This window comes from Rhinoraja longicauda, chromosome 14 (assembly GCF_053455715.1).
Source record: "Rhinoraja longicauda isolate Sanriku21f chromosome 14, sRhiLon1.1, whole genome shotgun sequence".
In the NCBI taxonomy this organism is placed as follows: Eukaryota; Metazoa; Chordata; class Chondrichthyes; order Rajiformes; family Arhynchobatidae; genus Rhinoraja; species Rhinoraja longicauda.
In genome coordinates, this window is record NC_135966.1 from 6381116 (window position 1) to 6398291 (window position 17176).

The 17176-nt window shown below is 44.4% G+C and overlaps 1 protein-coding gene across 5 annotated transcripts in view; it reads left to right on the forward strand.

Moving 5' to 3' along the window:
* Positions 1-14078, forward strand: part of LOC144599806 (uncharacterized) — a 75349-nt gene extending 61271 nt beyond the window's left edge. For all 5 annotated transcript variants that reach the window (XM_078411047.1, XM_078411050.1, XM_078411051.1 and 2 more), the window contains 3 exons: positions 4768-4817; positions 8220-8326; positions 13820-14078. In XM_078411047.1, coding sequence (XP_078267173.1) covers positions 4768-4817; positions 8220-8326; positions 13820-13890 — 228 coding nt within the window. In that variant the 3' untranslated portion in view covers positions 13891-14078. The remainder of the gene's footprint in view (positions 1-4767; positions 4818-8219; positions 8327-13819) is intronic.
* Positions 14079-17176: the final 3098 nt, after the last annotated feature.

Consider the following 17176-nt stretch of genomic DNA (forward strand, 5'->3'; position numbering starts at 1 on the left):
ACACTAACGCTATCCTACACACACTAGGGACAATTTTACATTAATACCAAGTCAATTTACATACCTACATACCTGCACGTCTTTGGAGTGCGAGAGGAAACCGTAGATCTCGGAGAAAACCCACGCAGGTCACGGGGAGAACGTACAAACTCCGTACAGACATCACCCGCTATCGGGATCGATCCCAGGTCTCTGCCGCTGCAAGCACTGTAAGGCAGCAACTCTACCGCTGCGCCACCATACCACCAAGTTATTGAACATAATACAGCACAGAGTAAATGCACATTTGCCCACCCACACTGACAAGAATCTGAGTAAATTACTGATTGCTGGAGTAACTCAGCAGGTCAGGCAGCATCTCGGGAGAGAAGGAATCCTGAGATACTGCCTGACCTACTGAGTTATTCAAGCATTTTGTGAATAAATACCTTTGATTTGTACCAGCATCTGCAGTTATTTTCCTACACTATGAGTAAATTACTGAAGTAGTTTAACAATTTTACTGTTCTAAATTTGACACCATGGCTGTGAATGATTCATTATTTGAGCGTATAGATTTAAGATCAATGATAGACACAAAAAGCTGGAGTAACTCAGTGGATCAGACAGCATCTCTGGAGAAAAGGAATGGGTGACTTTTTGGGTCAAGACCCTTCTTCAGACTGAGAGTCAGGGTCACTTCTTCCTTTTCTCCAGATGTGCTGTCTGCCCTGCTGAGTTACTCCAGCTTTTTGTGTCTATCTTGTCTAACCCAGCATCCTTCTTACAGATTTAAGATTGGTGTTTGCTCCTTTTAACTCCATATTGAGGCCAGCCTTGGTGTTGACTGTAGATCAAACTGAAAATAAACACATTTTATAAAGCTGGCTTGTGCTAACAATTGGTTGTGTGCTAAAGTGCATGACGACAGAATTTCAACAAGTTGTGTTTGTATCCGGTTTATGACTGCCCATCTGCGAACAGCAGTATGAATATTGAAGGAAATGGAAATAATGCTTGCTGAACACCTCCGCTCAGTCTGCCTAAACCTACCTGATCTCCCAGTTGCTCAACACTTTAACTCCCCCTCCCATTCCTACACTGACCTTTCTGTCCTGGGCCTCCTCCATTGTCAAAGTGAGGCCCAGCGCAAATTGAAGGAACAACACCTCATATTTTGCTTGGACAGGTTACCCCTCAGCGGTATGAACATTGACTTCTCTAACTTTAAATAACCCTTGCATTTCCTCTCCCTCCATCCCTCCCCCATCCTAGTTCTCAGTCTGAAGAAGGGTCTCGACCCGAAACATCACCCATTCCTTCTCTCCATAGATGCTGCCTGTCCCGCTGAGTTACTCCAGCATTTTGTGTCTATCTGCGAATATGAACAGTCAGGCTGGATGCGTGCACATATTTCCAACAAACATGAGGTGCCCTTGTTATGGAAAAAGGTGTAGCTGATTTATTATTCCAATCCATTGCTTCACCTCTAACTATTTTCATCTGGAAACTTTGCTTTGCCACAGAGAGAGATTTTGCTCGTCTTGCACTGTAGTTGGTTGCCTTGCTAATATTTTATTTGAAGACACCATTTTCTTTGGGCGCAGCGGTAGAGTTGCTGACTCACAGCGCCAGAGACCCAAGTTCGATCCTGACTACATGTGCTGTCTGTATGATCTCCCCGTGACCTGCTGAGGTTTTTTCCGGGTGCTCCAGTTTCCTCCCATGCTCCAAAGATGTACATGTTTGTAGGTTAGTTAATTGGCTTCTGTAAATCATAAATTGTCCCTCATTCTGCACCCTTTCCAAAGCCTTTACATTCTTTCTGTAATGGGGTGACCAGAGCTGGCATGGTGGCGCACCGGCAAACCTGCTGCCTTACAGCGCAAGAGACCCAGGTTCGACCCTGCCCTGCGTGGGTTTTCTCCGGGTGCTCCGGTTTCCTCCCACACTCCAAACAAGTACAGGTTTGTAGGCTAATTGGCTTTGGTAAAATTGTACATTATCCCGAGTGTGTAGAGGATAGTGCTAAAGTATGGAGTGATCGCAGGTCGGCGCGGACTCGATGGGCCGAAGGGCCTGTTTCCATGCAGTATCTCTAAACTAAACTAAACTGCACACAATATGAAAGACTGCAACATCCACTATCTTCAGACTGAATGACAAAGTCTCCCCACACCTCTTTATTTCATTTCATAACATCTCTGGATTGAAATGACTGTCGTCATGTTAGCAGAGGCGTCATATTGATTGATTGATAATCTATTATCACAACTGGCATGCCACAGTGAAATGATTTGTCTTGCATATCATACACAAGGTATGCAAAGAGTCACCACCTATAGGGCGCTGACAAAGTTGCAAAGTACGATAGGTTCCTTTACGCACTTGAATACTAACAAAGAAAGAAAATATCGATGTGATTGCCATTTTAAATGTTAAACTACGCAATAACTCAGTGGAATGTTTTTCCTTTACATGAGAATGAATATTTGTTTCTGTTGAATGTACAGATGGCAGCTCTTTCCTATTTTCAATCATAACTCGTTGAACCCTGACAGGCAAAGAGACTCCACCATTTGGTTTGACTTGAGACTTGATGCGCGCACAGGAAGAGTTTCAACATGTTGTAAATGGTTAAAGGGTTTGCTGCGCTTAAACGCGAATGAATTACGGGACATTTGACCTTCACTGTCACTTTATAGCGTCATTCATTTTGGCAAAGAATTTGAAATATTTGTTAGACTTGAACGTCCAGGTTCAGAAGCAGCTTCTTCCCCAGTTTAGTTTAGATGTTTAGTTGAGTTTATTTAGCTAAGTTTAGTTTATTTTCATTTAGTTTCGCTAAGTTTAGTTTATTGTCACATATACCGAGGTTCAGTGAAAAGCTTTTGTTATCATCATCATATCATATATATACAGCGCGGAAACAGGCCTTTTCGGCCCACCAAGTCCGCGCCGCCCAGCGATCCCCGTACATTAACACTATCCTACACCCACTAGGGACAATTTTTACATTTACCCAGCTAACCAGTCATCGGAAAGCCAATACATGATTACATTCGAGCCGTCAACAGTGTACAGAGACATGATAAAGAGAGTAACATTTAGTGCAAGGTTAAGTCCAGTAAAGTCCGATTAAAGATAGACCGAGGGACTCCGATGAGGTCGATAGTAGTTCAGGACCGCTTGCTAGTTGGTGAGAGGACAGTTCAGTTGAGAAGAAACAGCCCCGGAATCTGGAGGTGTGCATTTTCACACTTCTGTACCTCTTGCCTGATGGGAGAGGGGAGAAGAGGGAGTGACTGGGATGAGATTTGTCCTTGATTATAGATAATAGACAATAGACAATAGACAATAGGTGCAGGAGGAGGCCATTTGACCCTTAGAGCCAGCACCGCCATTCAATGTGATCATGACTGATCATTCTCAATCAGTTCCCCGCTCCTGCCTTCTCCCCATACCCCCTGACTCCGCTATCCTTAAGAGCTCTATCTAGCTCTCTCTTGAATGTATTCAGAGAATTGGCCTCCACTGCCTTCTGAGGCATTGAATTCAACAGATTCACAACTCTGACTGAAAAAGTTTTTCCTCATCTCAGTTCTAAATGGCCTACCCCTTATTCTTAAACTGTGGCCCCTTGTTCTGGACTCCCCCAACATTGGGAACATGTTTCCTGCCTCTAACGTGTCCAAACCCTTAATAATCTTATACGTTTCGATAAGATCCCCTCTCATCCTTCTAAATTCCAGTGTATACAAGCCCAGTCACTCCAGTCTTTCAACATATGACAGTCCCGCCATTCCGGGAATTAACCTAGTAAACCTGCGCTGCACGCCCTCAATAACAAGAATATCCTTCCTCAAATTTGGAGACCAAAACTGCACACAGTACTCCAGGTGCTGTCTCACTACGGCCCTGTACAACTGCAGAAGGACCTCTTTGCTCCTATACTCAACTCCTCTTGTTATGAAGGCCAACATTCCATTGGCTTTCTTCACTGCCTGCTGTACCTGCATGCTTCCTTTCAGTGACTGATGCACCCAGATCTCGTTGTACGTCCCCTTTTCCTAACTTGACACCATTCAGATAATGGCCTTGCCGAGACTACAACCATTTTAGGACGTATGGCATTAAAACACTCTTGACTCTCATGACTCTTGACTTGTGAAATCATCGGTCTCGCACTGAAATCATTGGTGATTATGCAAACATTGAGACTTGCTGATATGTATACGGATGTCTCCTGCAATGTTCCTTACAACTGCAGACTTATTGAGCCATATTTTTCAAAATGGATCAGCAAATCATAGGAGCATTCTGCTTTTCTTTCGATAAATGGAGTTGCAAATCAAAATTACACCTCGACTGTCTGCTCATTTTCTGCTCTATCCATTACTTTTTACTTTTACTTTTACTTTACTTTACAATTACTTTACATTACAATTTAAGTGTGGAAACTGGCCGTTCAGCCCACCAAATCCGCGTCAACCAGTGTTCATCTGGTACACTAGCATCATCCAACACACTAGGGGCAAATTACAATTTACATAAGCCAATTAACCTACAAAACTCCACGTCTTTGGAGTGTGGGAGTAAACCTGAGCACCCGAAGGGAACCCAAGTGGTCACAGGGAGAACGTACAAACTCCATACAGACAGCACCCGTAGTCAGGATCGAACCCGGGTCTCTGGTGTTGTAAGGCAGCAACTCTATCACTGCACCACCGTGCTGCTCAAGGTTCCATCGTCTCCAAAGTTTTAAAGGATGTCTTTTCTTTCCTGTAGCTTCATCAAAGAAGAATGAATTATGACAACGTTCAGCTTGGTGGAGAAATGTAAGTATTTAATTTAATTGGGTTTTAAAAATACACTGCTTCAAATGCACTGAAAAATCGCTCAAGGATGCCTAACTAAAAGTCCCTCAGCATTAATTAAAACAATAGTGCCTGAGTGAATAAGTTTATTGGCCAAGTATGTGCATATACAAGGAATGTGCCTTGGTGCTCCGCTCACAAATGACAACACAAACATACAGTTAACAATTAAGAATAAAGCATAAACACATCAAAACAATAAGGATACAACATTACGGTCTAAACATGTGGGTGAAAATAAACTAGAGCAAAAAAGAAACAAAAAAGACACTATATCTAATTTGTTCCATGCTTCAGATAGTTGTGTATAAGAGACAAAGAAATCTAAAAAAAATTAATCTAATATCATGCATAAACAGCTGGCAATGATTATAAGAAGCAGACACAAGGAACCAGATGCTGGAATCTTGCGTAGAACACAAAGTGCTGGAGTAACTCAGCAGGTCAGGCTGCATAGATACAAAATGCTGGATTAACTCAGTGGGATAGGCAGCATCATCTCTGGAGGACATGGATAGGGGACGTTTCAGGTTAGGGCACAAGGGTCAAGGGTCAGACTGCAGATATCCCTATTCCTGTCCTCCAGAGATGCAGCATCTCTGAGGAAGGTTCTCGACCCGAAACGTCACCCATTCCTTCTCTGAGTCTGAAGAAGGGTCTCGACCCAAAATGTCACCCATTCCATCTCTCCAGAGATGCAGCCGGGCCGCTGAGTTACTCCAGTACTTTGTTTAGTTTTGCTTAGTTTAGCGTCAGTGTGGAGATACAATTTCCAATTTTATCGAATTAACCTACAAATTTGTATGTCTTTGGAGTGTGGGAGGAAACCGGAGCACCCAGATAAAATCCATGCAGGTCATGGGGAGAAGGTATAAACTCTGTACAGACAAGCACCCATAGTCAGGATCCAACCCAGATCTCTGGCACTGTGACAGCAACTCTACCGCTGCACCACCATGCACCACCATGCACCACCATGCACCACCATGCACCATCATGCACCACCCTGCACCACCATGCTCCACCATGCACCACCATGCAGCACCATGCACCACCATGCAGCACCATGCAGCACCATGCACTGCCATGCACCGCCATGCACCACCATGCACCGCCATGCACCACCATGCACCACCATGCACCACCATGCACCACCATGCTGCCCACTCGGTCTAGCTATTACAGATATTTACCAAGGATGTTAATCAAGATTAATGTTTTATTTTGTTTCATCCAAATTTTGTTCAATAGAATCTGTTTACATTTGGAAAACTCTCTTGAAAGAGTTAGTCAAAAAGAGTACTGAGTTATCACTTGCGGATATACAAACAGAAGACCAAAGTGCGTCAGCTTAATTCAGACTTATCCAATGTCTTGTTATGTAACATTGCCATACAATGCTCCCAAATAACAAGATCAACGTTATCTGTCTCTCCAATTCTTTTTAAGAATGTACACCATCAACATGAGGAAATGTTTGAAAGCTTTTGATTTACATTAGTTTAGTTTAGAGATACAGCGCACAAACAGGCACTTTGGCACACCGAGTCTGCACTGACCAGTGATCCCCACACATTAACACTGCCCTACACACATTAGGGACAATTTACATTTATACCAAGCCAGTTAACCTACAAACCTGTACGTCTTTGGAGCGTGGGACAGGGAAATAAGCCACAACATCATCATTATACTCATAAGGTCATAAGGAATAGGAGTAGAATTAGGCCATTCGGCCCATCTAGTCTACTCCGTCATTCAATCATGGCTCATTTATCGCACGCTCCTAACCCCATTCTCCTGCCTTCTCCCCATAACCCATGACACTTGTGCTGCTTGCCTTTATAAGTATTTTCTGCTATTATATTTCACCTTTGATGTCAGCTTGTTGCTGTAATGAAAGTAACAAAACCAATTTATTCATAGCATCTTCTACAAGAATGAGCTAATTGTGATATTGGCTGAGGACTTAAATACTGTCTTCACCATTGGGGCAAGCTGTACTTTTATTCTTCAATAAAGCACAGTAAAACTTTATATCTACCTAAGATGGCAAACAGTTTTGTTTTGTTTAGAACACACAGTGCTGGAGTAAGTCAGCAGGTCAAGCAGCATTTCTGGAGGACATGGATAGGCGCTGATGCAGAATAATTCCAACATTTAGTGTTTAAAATTTTAAAAAGCCTGTGTGCCTTCTTGAGTAGATCTAAAGTACAAAGAAGGGTCCCAACCCATAGCGTCACCTCTCCATGTTCTCCAGGGACGCTGCATGACCTGCTGAGTTACTCCAGCACCTTGGGTCATTTTATTCGTAAACCGTCACCTGCAGGATCTCAACCCGAAACATCACCCATTCCTTCTAAGATAGACACAAAATGCTGGAGTAACTCAGCGGGACAGGCAGCTTTTCTGGAGGGAAGGAATGGGTGACGTTTCTGGTCGAGACCCTTCATCAGACTTTCCTACCCACTCCTTCTCTCCAGAGATGCTGCATGTCTGGCTGAGTTACTCCAGCATTTTGTGTCGATCTGCAGGCCGTTGTTTCAACATTTCAACATACCTGTACTTACTTCAAGGTTTCAAGGTTTCAACTTCTCTACTCACTGGCGTTTAAATGCTCCAAATCACCACTGGTGACCCTGCCTTCAACAGCCAAGGCCCAAGGCTCTGTCATTCACTCCTTCACCCTTTCTTTCCCCCTCAAAGGCACTCAGAAGCTATTGCTCGGAACAATCTTCTGACCATCTGTCTCGTGGAGCTTGGTGTAAAGTTGTTTCTGATAGTACTCTTGAGAAATGGCCCTGAGTGCTTTGCTGTGTTGAAGATGCTTTATAATAACAAGCTGATATTGTTGTAACACTCATGCTACTGAGAAACATATGCGTTCAACCACAACCATCCCCCCTGCGGCCACACAGATACTGATATTCAGAAGAATGGATGGTAGAACAATGATTCATTTATACTCTGCCATGTGCCTCCAAGATTGCAGTGGCTTAGTTTAGTCCAGTTTAGAGATACAGCGTGGAAACAGGCCCTTCAGCCTACCGAGTCCGTGCCGACCAGCTATCTCCCTACACAAACACTAACCTACACACTAGGGCCTATATACAATTATACCAAGCCAATTAACCAACAAACCTGTACATCTCTGGCGTGTGGGAGGAAACGGGAGATCCCAGGGAAAACCCACGCGGTCACGGGGAGAATGTGCAAACTCCGTTCAGACAGCACCTGTAGTCAGGATCGAACTCGGGTCTCTGGCACTGTGAGGCAGGAACTCTACCGATGCGCCACTGTGCCGCCCAATATATCTTGAATCAAATGCAAATAATATGTCATAAAACTCCCATTATTTTACAGATACTTGGCTTTATATTCATTTGTCCCCCACAAGCACGATGAGTTGGAGCTCAGACAAGGAGACCGCATTAAAGTTATTAAAAAATGCGATGATGGATGGTACTTGGGTAAGTCACATGTACATTCTAATTGGGGCAGATTCTATAGAGTCCCGTGAAATAAAATGCATAAGAACCATCTCACTGTAGAACGAGCTAGAAGATGCAAAGCAAGTGTTAACTGTATCACATAATGCAATTGATATTTCACAGTTGCCTCAGACTGGAATGAACCTGCAGACTGATGATCAATTCCAAGGGAGAGGTGGAGATAGAGAGGCGGCGAAGCTCGAAACGCCATCTCCCAAACATTACACATTCTGAAATGGTTCCGATGGATTGGAGACTGAGAGACAGAGAAAGACAGAGAAAGACAGAGAGAGAGAGACAGGGAGAGATAGAGAGAGACAGAGAAAGACAGAGAGAGACAGAGAGAGACAGAGAAAGACAGAGAAAGACAGAGAGAGAGAGACAGGGAGAGATAGAGAGAGACAGAGAAAGACAGAGAGAGACAGAGAGAGACAGAGAAAGACAGAGAAAGACAGAGAGAGAGAGAGAGAGAGAGAGAGAGAGAGACAGGGAGAGAGAGAGAGAGACAGAGAAAGGCAGAGAAAGACAGATAGAGACACAGAGAGACAGAGAGAGAGAAAGACAGAGACTGACAGAGAGAGACAGAAAGAGAGAGATAGCGAGAAAAAGAGAGAGAGAGAGAGAGAGAGAGAGAGAGAGAGAGAGAGAGAGAGAGAGAGAGAGAGAGAGAGAGAGAGAGAGAGAGAGAGAGAGAGAGAGAGAGAGAGAGAGAGAGAGAGAAAGAGAGAGAGAGAGACTCCTTACAGACAGCACCCATAGTCAGGATCGAACCAGGGTTTCTGGTGCTGTGAGGCAGTAACTCTACTGCCACTGTGCTGATTGAGCATGTTAGATGTTCAGAAGAATGAGTGGAGGCTTCATTACGTCCAAAATTCTTAGAGGGCTCATTATGGTTGATGTGGAGAGGGTGTTTCCCCAGCTACTGTGAGCCCAGAGCAAAAGATAACAGTCTTGGAGCCAATTAGGCCATAAACAAGGGAAAATTTATTTAACTCAACAGGACAGGCAGCATCTCTGGAGAGAAGGAATGGGTGACGTTTCGGGTCGAGACCCATTTCTTCTCTCCAGAGATGCTGCCTGGCCCACTGAGTTACTCCAGCATTTTGTGTCCACCTTCGATTTAAACCAGCACCTGCAGTTCTTTCCTGAACATTTCTTTAAGATAGACATAAAATGCTGGAGCAACTCAGGCAGGCAGCATCTCTGGATAGAAAGAATGGGTGACGTTTCAGGTCGAGACCATTCTTCAGACTTTCTTTAACTTTGAGAATGATGAATCTTTGAAATCATCTACCCCGAGGGCAGTCGTTGATTGCACTCATAACAGGGATTGATAGATGTCTGATATTAAGGGAATCGAGGGATGAGGGGGAGAGGACAGGACAGGAAAATGGTCAAAGGTTCAGCTAGGGTTTTGCTAAATGGCAGAGTAGGCTCATGGGACCTGAATCTGTTCCAACTATAGGTTTCCTTCTGCTCGTGCCTCATCCAGCTGGAATTTTATGACATCTTAAATGCAGAAAAGGAAAACAAATTTTCACTGTTAAGTGAACTGGATTCCAGGAAGTGTCATGCGGAAGGGCAAGGCGTGAAAGTGGAGAGAGTAAACTGCAGGCCCATCCCGATGGCATTTGCGCTCATAATGCAACTCTGAAACCTAATTAGTGCACGCGGTTTCCAACAGAGCTGCTTCATTGTACCAGCTCTTCCTAGAAAAGGTTTTGTGTCTTCAACAGGCACTCCGACTCCACTAGCCATTGTTCAGCCCACTAGCTCAGCTGATCCCACTGTAATTCTTGAGGGCGTCACGGTGGCGCAGTGGTAGAGTTGCTGCCTTACAGCGAATGCAGCGCCGGAGACTCAGGTTCGATCCTGACTACGGGCGCCGTCTGTACGGAGTTTGTACGTTCTCCCCGTGACCTGCGTGGGTTTTCTCCGAGATCTTCGGTTTCCTCCCACACTCCAAAGACGTACAGGTTTGTAGGTTAATTGACTGGGTAAAATGTAAAAAAAATTGTCCCTAGTGTGTGTAGGATAGTGTTAATGTGCGGGGATCACTGGGCGGAGCGGACTCGGTGGGCCGAAGGGCCTGTTTCCGCGCTGTATCTCTAAATCTAAATCTAAAATTTTGATAACTATCTTTATTGTCTACAATAGCATCTGTTACAAGGTCATCTGCAGGCTTGCTAATCATGGATAGCGATGAACTGCAGATGCTGGTTTACACCGAAGACAGACACAAACTGCGGGAATAACTCAGCAGCAGCATCTCTGCATAGAAGGAATGGGTGACGTTGTCTTCAGATCTAATCATGCCTTGTACATTCTCCTCCGAATCATTGGTATAGATGACAGATCCAGTGGGCCCAGCACCCAGCAAAAAGCACACGACTAGTCTCCAGTTCAAACAGGCCTCTTGTCCGAAAATCAACTTTCCACCACCAGCCTATGCTTCCTACCATGAATCCAATTCTGTATCCAGTTAAGATAGACACAAAATGCTGGAGTCATTCAGCGGGTCAGACGGGACAGGCAGCATCTCTGAAGAAGGGTCTCAACCTGAAACGTCACCCACTCCTTCTTTCCAGAGGTCCTGCTTTTTGTGTCTATCTTCAGTGTAAACCAGCATCTGCCGTTCCTTCCTACACACGCTGTATCCAGTTAGCTAGCTCCCATGCAATTTAACCTTCTGGAGCAAGCGACCATGTAGAACCTAATCAAAGACTCTGCTGAAGGCCATATAGACTAGATTATTTTTCAAAATCTCAGTCAAATTTGTCAGGCATGGCCTTCCGTGCACATGCTGGCTCTCCCTAATCAATCGTATCATATCCATAACAGGAAGACCCAATTCCAAGATGATAAAATGAGCTGACGTCATTCTTTCTTCTCATAATGTTGGTTAGGCCGCATTTGCCTGCAGTTCTGGTCACCCCATTACAGGAAGGATGTGAGGGTTTTGGGGAGGGTGCAGAAGAGGTTTCCCAGAATGCTCCTTGGATTAGAGGGTACACACAAAATGCTAGAGTAACTCAGCGGATCAGGCAGCATCTCTGGAGAAAAGGATTAGGTGATGTTTTGGGTCGAGACCCTTCATCAGACTGAGAGTCAGGGGAGAGGGAAACAAGGGAGAGTGATTAGAGGGTGTTAGGCTACAGGGAGAGGTTGGACAAACTTGGATTGTTTTCTCCGGTAGGTTGGCGGTTAAGAAGAAATTGATAGAAGCATATTAAATTATGAGAGGCATAGACAGAATATATAGTCAGAATCTTGTAGACGAGCCTATACATCCTTGGAATGTGAGAGGAAACCGGAGCACCCGGAGAAAACCCATGAGGTTGCAGGGGCAACGTACAAACTCTATAAAGACAGCACCCATAGTCAGGATCGTACCCGGATCTCTGGCGCTGTGAGGCAGCAACTCTGCCGCTGCGCCACCGTGCTGCATGATTATTATCTTGGAGAAATCAAATATCATGTTAGTTTAAGCACTTTTTAAGGTGTCTCTAACATCAATTTACCATGTCCAGTCTGAAGAAAGGGTCTAAATCCGAAAAGTCACCTCTTCCTTCTCTCCTGAGATGCCTATCGTTACTCCAGCATTTAAAAATTTTTTTTTTTAGAGATATAGCGCGGAAACAGGCCCTTCGGCCCAGCGAGTCCGCACCGCCCAGCGATCCCCGCACATTAACAGTATCCTACACACATTAGGGACAATTCTTACATATTACCCAGTCAATTAACCTACAAACCTGTACGTCTTTGGAGTGTGGGAGGAAACCGAAGATGTCGGAGAAAACCCACGCAGGTCACGGGGAGAACGTACAAACTCCGTACAGACGGCGCCCGTAGTCAGGATCGAACCTGAGTCTCCGGCGCTGCATTCGCTGTAAGGCAGCAACTCTACCGCTGCGCCACCGTGCCGACCGGTGTCTATCTTCGGTGTTAACCAGCATCTGCAGTTCCTTCCTGCACACAATCCACTACAGATGTGTTGCCTCTTTACCACTTATCATTGAGTCCATGTGAGGCCTAACATCTTATAGCAATTGTGCTGATCTGTGGGGAACAGACTGAGAGTGGGTGCAGCTGGAAAATAATTATTGATGCTTTTCTGATGAAAGGTATTCCCCAGCAGCTGAGAGTTGTGGGTCAGTCCAGTAAAGCAAATGAAGCTGTCAAGTGTGAGAAGCTAGAAGGAAATGTTGGTAAACCACTCAGTTACACTGAAAAAAATGAGTGTTTTAACTAGGTGGGACTATTTTGTCTGAAGACTGCAGAAGGGTCTCGACCCGAAACATCACCTATTCCTTTTCTCCAGAGATGCTGTCTGATCCAATGAGTTACTCCAGCATTTTGTGTCTATCTTAGGACTATTTTTAAAGCATAGTTTAAGAAATCACCCAAAATGGCTATTATTCTTACAAAAATCTGAAGGATTCCTGCTTAATTATGCTCTAGATATGTTGTAACTAATTTAATGCTGGTGCATAGAATGCAAAGTGTGTGAAGCCCAGTGCTCATAAGTGATTTATCGTCTGATTATTAATTTTCAACATTTTTATAGCACGTTGTCAGTGCTAAGTGAAATGGATGAATGAGTAGCTTTGTAAAAGTTGTGCAAAGTTTGTGAGTTCTAAATGGCCACTTACGTGGTAAGTACTTGAAAATTATTTGTCACGGAGGCATCAAATTCATGCAGTATGTGACACATATGAGACACTTTCAGCTATAGTACATGAATAATTTTAGTTTAGTTTACTTTAGAGACACAGTGCGGAAACAGGCCCTTCGGCCCACCGAGTCCACGCCGACCAGTGATCCCCGCACATTAGCACTATCCTACACACACTAGGGACAATATACATTTCTACCAAGCCAATTAACCTACAAACCTGCAGGTCTTTGGAGTGTGGGAGGAAGCCGAAGATCTCGGAGAAAACCCACACTGTCACGAGGAGAACGTACAAACTCCTTGGGTCGATCTGTGTCCAAGTTTAACTGAACAATTCAAGGCATGAAATATTTACAAGGATGTTGCCAGGACTTGAGAGTCTGAGCTACAGGGAGAGGTTGAGAAGGCTGGGACTCTATTCCTTGGAGCGCAGGAGGATGAGGGGTAATCTTATAGAGGTGTATAAAATCATGAGAAGAATAGACATAGAGTTCTCTTGCCCAGAGTAGGGGAATCGAGAACCAGAGGACATAGGTTTAAGGTGATGAGGGAAAAATTTAATAAATGTTTTCACACAAAGGGTGGTGGGTATATGGAATGAGCTGCCAGAAGAGGTAGTTTAGGCAGGGACTAATGTTTAAGAAAGAATTAGACAGGTACATGGATGGGACAGGTTTGGAGGGATATGGGCCAAACGCAGGCAGGTGGGACTAGTGTAGATGGGACATGTTGGTTGGTGTGGGCAAATTGGGCCGAAGATGGTATTACTATTAATTACAGTTGTATTTTATTTTCAGGTACATCTATAAGAACCAAGAAGTTTGGCACCTTTCCAGGAAATTATGTGCGAAAATTTGAGTCTGTTTAATTACCATTAGCCAAGTTACTGACTGTATTAGGAAATGCTTTAACATGGCCAGGAAATGTAAAGAATGTCCAATCTGTAAAGATAATCAAAATGCCAATGGTCAAACTAAATTGACTGGAGTATCCTAAATTATTTTCGGTTAAGTATTTTACTGCTTTATCAAAACTGGTGAACAATTGTAGGGCAGCATGGTGGCGCAGGGGTAGAGTTGCTGCCTTACAGCACCAGAGACACGGGTTCCATCCTCACTACGGGTGCTGTCTGTACAGAGTTTGTACCTTCTCCCTGTGACCTGCATGGGTTTCTCCCTGGAGCTCCGGTTTCAATAAACAATAGACAATAGGTGCAGGAGGAGGCCTTCGAGCCAGCACCGCCATTCAACGTGATCATGGCTGATCATTCTCAATCAGTACCCCGTTCCTGCCTTCGCCCCATACCCCCTGACTCCGCTATCCTTAAGAGCTCTATCTAGCTCTCTCTTGAATGCATTCAGAGAATTGGCCTCCACTGCCTTCTGAGGCAGAGAATTCCACAGATTTACAACTCTCTAACTGAAAAAGTTTTTCCTCATCTCAGTTCTAAATGGCCTACCCCTTATTCTTAAACTGTGGCCCCTTGTTCTGGACTCCCCCAACATTGGGAACATGTTTCCTGCATCTAAAGTATCCAACCCCTTAATAATCTTATACGTTTCGATAAGATCTCCTCTCATCCTTCTAAATCCAGTGTATACAAGCCTAGTCGATCCAGTCTTTCAACATACGACAGTCTCGCCATTCCGGGAATTAACCTAGTAAACCTACGCTGCACGCCCTCAATAGCAAGAATATCCTTCCTCAAATTTGGAGACAGAAATTGCACACCATGCTCCAGGTGCAGTCTCACTAGGACCCTGTACAACTGCAGAAGGACCTCTTTGCTCCTATATTCAACTCCTCTTGTTATGAAGGCCAACATTCCATTGGCTTTCTTCACTGCCTGCTGTACCTGCATGCTTCCTTTCAGTGACTGATGCACTAGGACACCCAGATCTCATTGTACGTCCCCTTTTCCTAACTTGACACCATTCAGATAATACTCTGCCTTCCTATTCTTACCACCAAAGTGGATAACCTCACACATCCACATTAAACTGCATCTGCCATGCATCTGCCCACTTACACAACTGTCCAAGTCACCCTGCAACCTCATAGCATCTTCCTCACAGTTCACACTACCACCCAGCTTTGTATCATCTGCAAATTTGCTAATGGTACTTTTAATCCCTTCATCCAAGTCATTAATGTATATTGTAAATAGATGCGGTCCCAGCACCGAGCCTTGCGGTACCCCACTAGTTACTGCCTGCCATTCTGAAAGGGACCCATTTATCCCCACTCTTTGCTTTCTGTCTGTCAACCAATTTTCTATCCATGTCAGTACCATACCTCCAATACCATGTGCTCTAATTTTGCCCACTAATCTCCTATGTGGAACCTTGTCGAAGGCTTTCTGAAAGTCAAGGTACACCACATCCACCGGCTCTCCCCTGTCAATTTTCCTAGTTACATCCTCAAAGAATTCCACAAGATTAATCAAGCATGATTTCCCCTTCGTAAATCCATGCTGACACGGAACGATCCTGTTACTACTATCCAAATGCTCTGCAATTTAGTTTCCTCCCACACTCCGAAGACGTACAGATTTGTAGGTTAATTGGCTTGCCACAGGGCTGTTTTTACAGCATTATGGGCCCCCGGGCAAAGCAGTGTACTGGGGCCCCTACCGTTACTCTCCCCCACCCCCCTTTCCCTACCAGCCCCCCCCTGTCGTGCCGGCGAAAAGCACTTACCGAAAAGCACTTAGCGATGGACTCAGGGTGCTACATTGTTGCGAAAAGCACTTACAGATCGCTGTGAGAAGCACTTAGGGACTGAAAATGTTGCGAAAAAAGCACTTATTGAACCTACATTTTTAAAGTAGTATTTATTTATTGCAAGTCACTTAACATACACAGATCAGCATGGGGCCCCTATGCTCGTGGGCCCCCGGGCAAGTGCCCATCAGGCCCATGCGTTAAGACGGTCCTGGCTTGGCATAAATGTTTAAAAAGATTGTTCCGAGTGTGTGTTGGATGGTGTTAATGTGCGTAAATCGCTGGTCGGTGCGGACTCAGTGGGCCGAAAGGCTTGTTTCTGCTCTGTATCTCTAAACTAAACTTAAACTAAACTAAAATTGGTTTAAGTTGAGTGTAAAAGACATTTAAACAGGTACATGGATAGGGAAGATTTAGGGGGACATGGGCCAAATGCAGAGAGATGGGGCTAACAAAATTGGGGTACCTTGATCAGCATAGGCAAGCTGGGCCGAAGGGCCTGTTTTTATGCTGTATGGCCCCATGACTCCAAACCATTACCATGAAAATTATGATCAATTATACCATCCCCATATTACATCTGTCAAAATTGAACATACTTCAACCACAGACAAAGAAACTTATTGTGTAGGACAGAACTGCAGATGCTGGTTTAAACTGAAGATAGACACAAAAGGCTGGAGTAACTCAGCAGGACAGGCAGCATCTTTGGAGAGAAGGAATGGGTAACATTTCAGGTCGAAACCCCTCTTCAGACACGACAAGTCCCTACATTTTGGCTTACTGCACAGCTCATTTCCTTTCTTCTGCAGAACGTCAATGAGACAAGGCCTTTAGAATGAACTCATCCTTCTCTGACTGGGCTAGTCACACACCATACCCTGTTGGACTATAGACTACAAGTTACATCTTGTGTAAGAAGGATGCTGGTTGAAACCAAAGACACAAAAAGCTGGTGTAACTCAGCGGGTCAGGCATCATCTCTGGAGAAAAGGAACAGGTGACGTTTTGGGTCGAGACCCTTCATACTGAGAGTCAGAGGAAAGGGAAATGAGAAATCTGGATGGCGATATAGAGAGATATAGAACAAATGAATGAAAGATGTGTAAAAAAGTCATGATGATAAAGGAAACAGGCCATTGTTAGCTGTGGGGTCAGGTGAAAACAAGTTACAGACAATGAAACTCACCAGGACAACATTGAAACTAGTACAATGACTAGGCTGGGGAAGGACTGAGAGAGAGAGAAGGGTTACTTGAAGTTAGGGAAATTAACACTAAATACCGCTGGGGTGTAAGCTGCCCAAGCCAAATATGAGGTGTTGTTCCTCCAATTTGCATTTGGCCTCACTCTGGCAAGTTACATCTTGATTTCTTTGAATAGATCTTCCTTGTCTGACATGACGTCCGACTATGTCAGAGGTTCAATTGT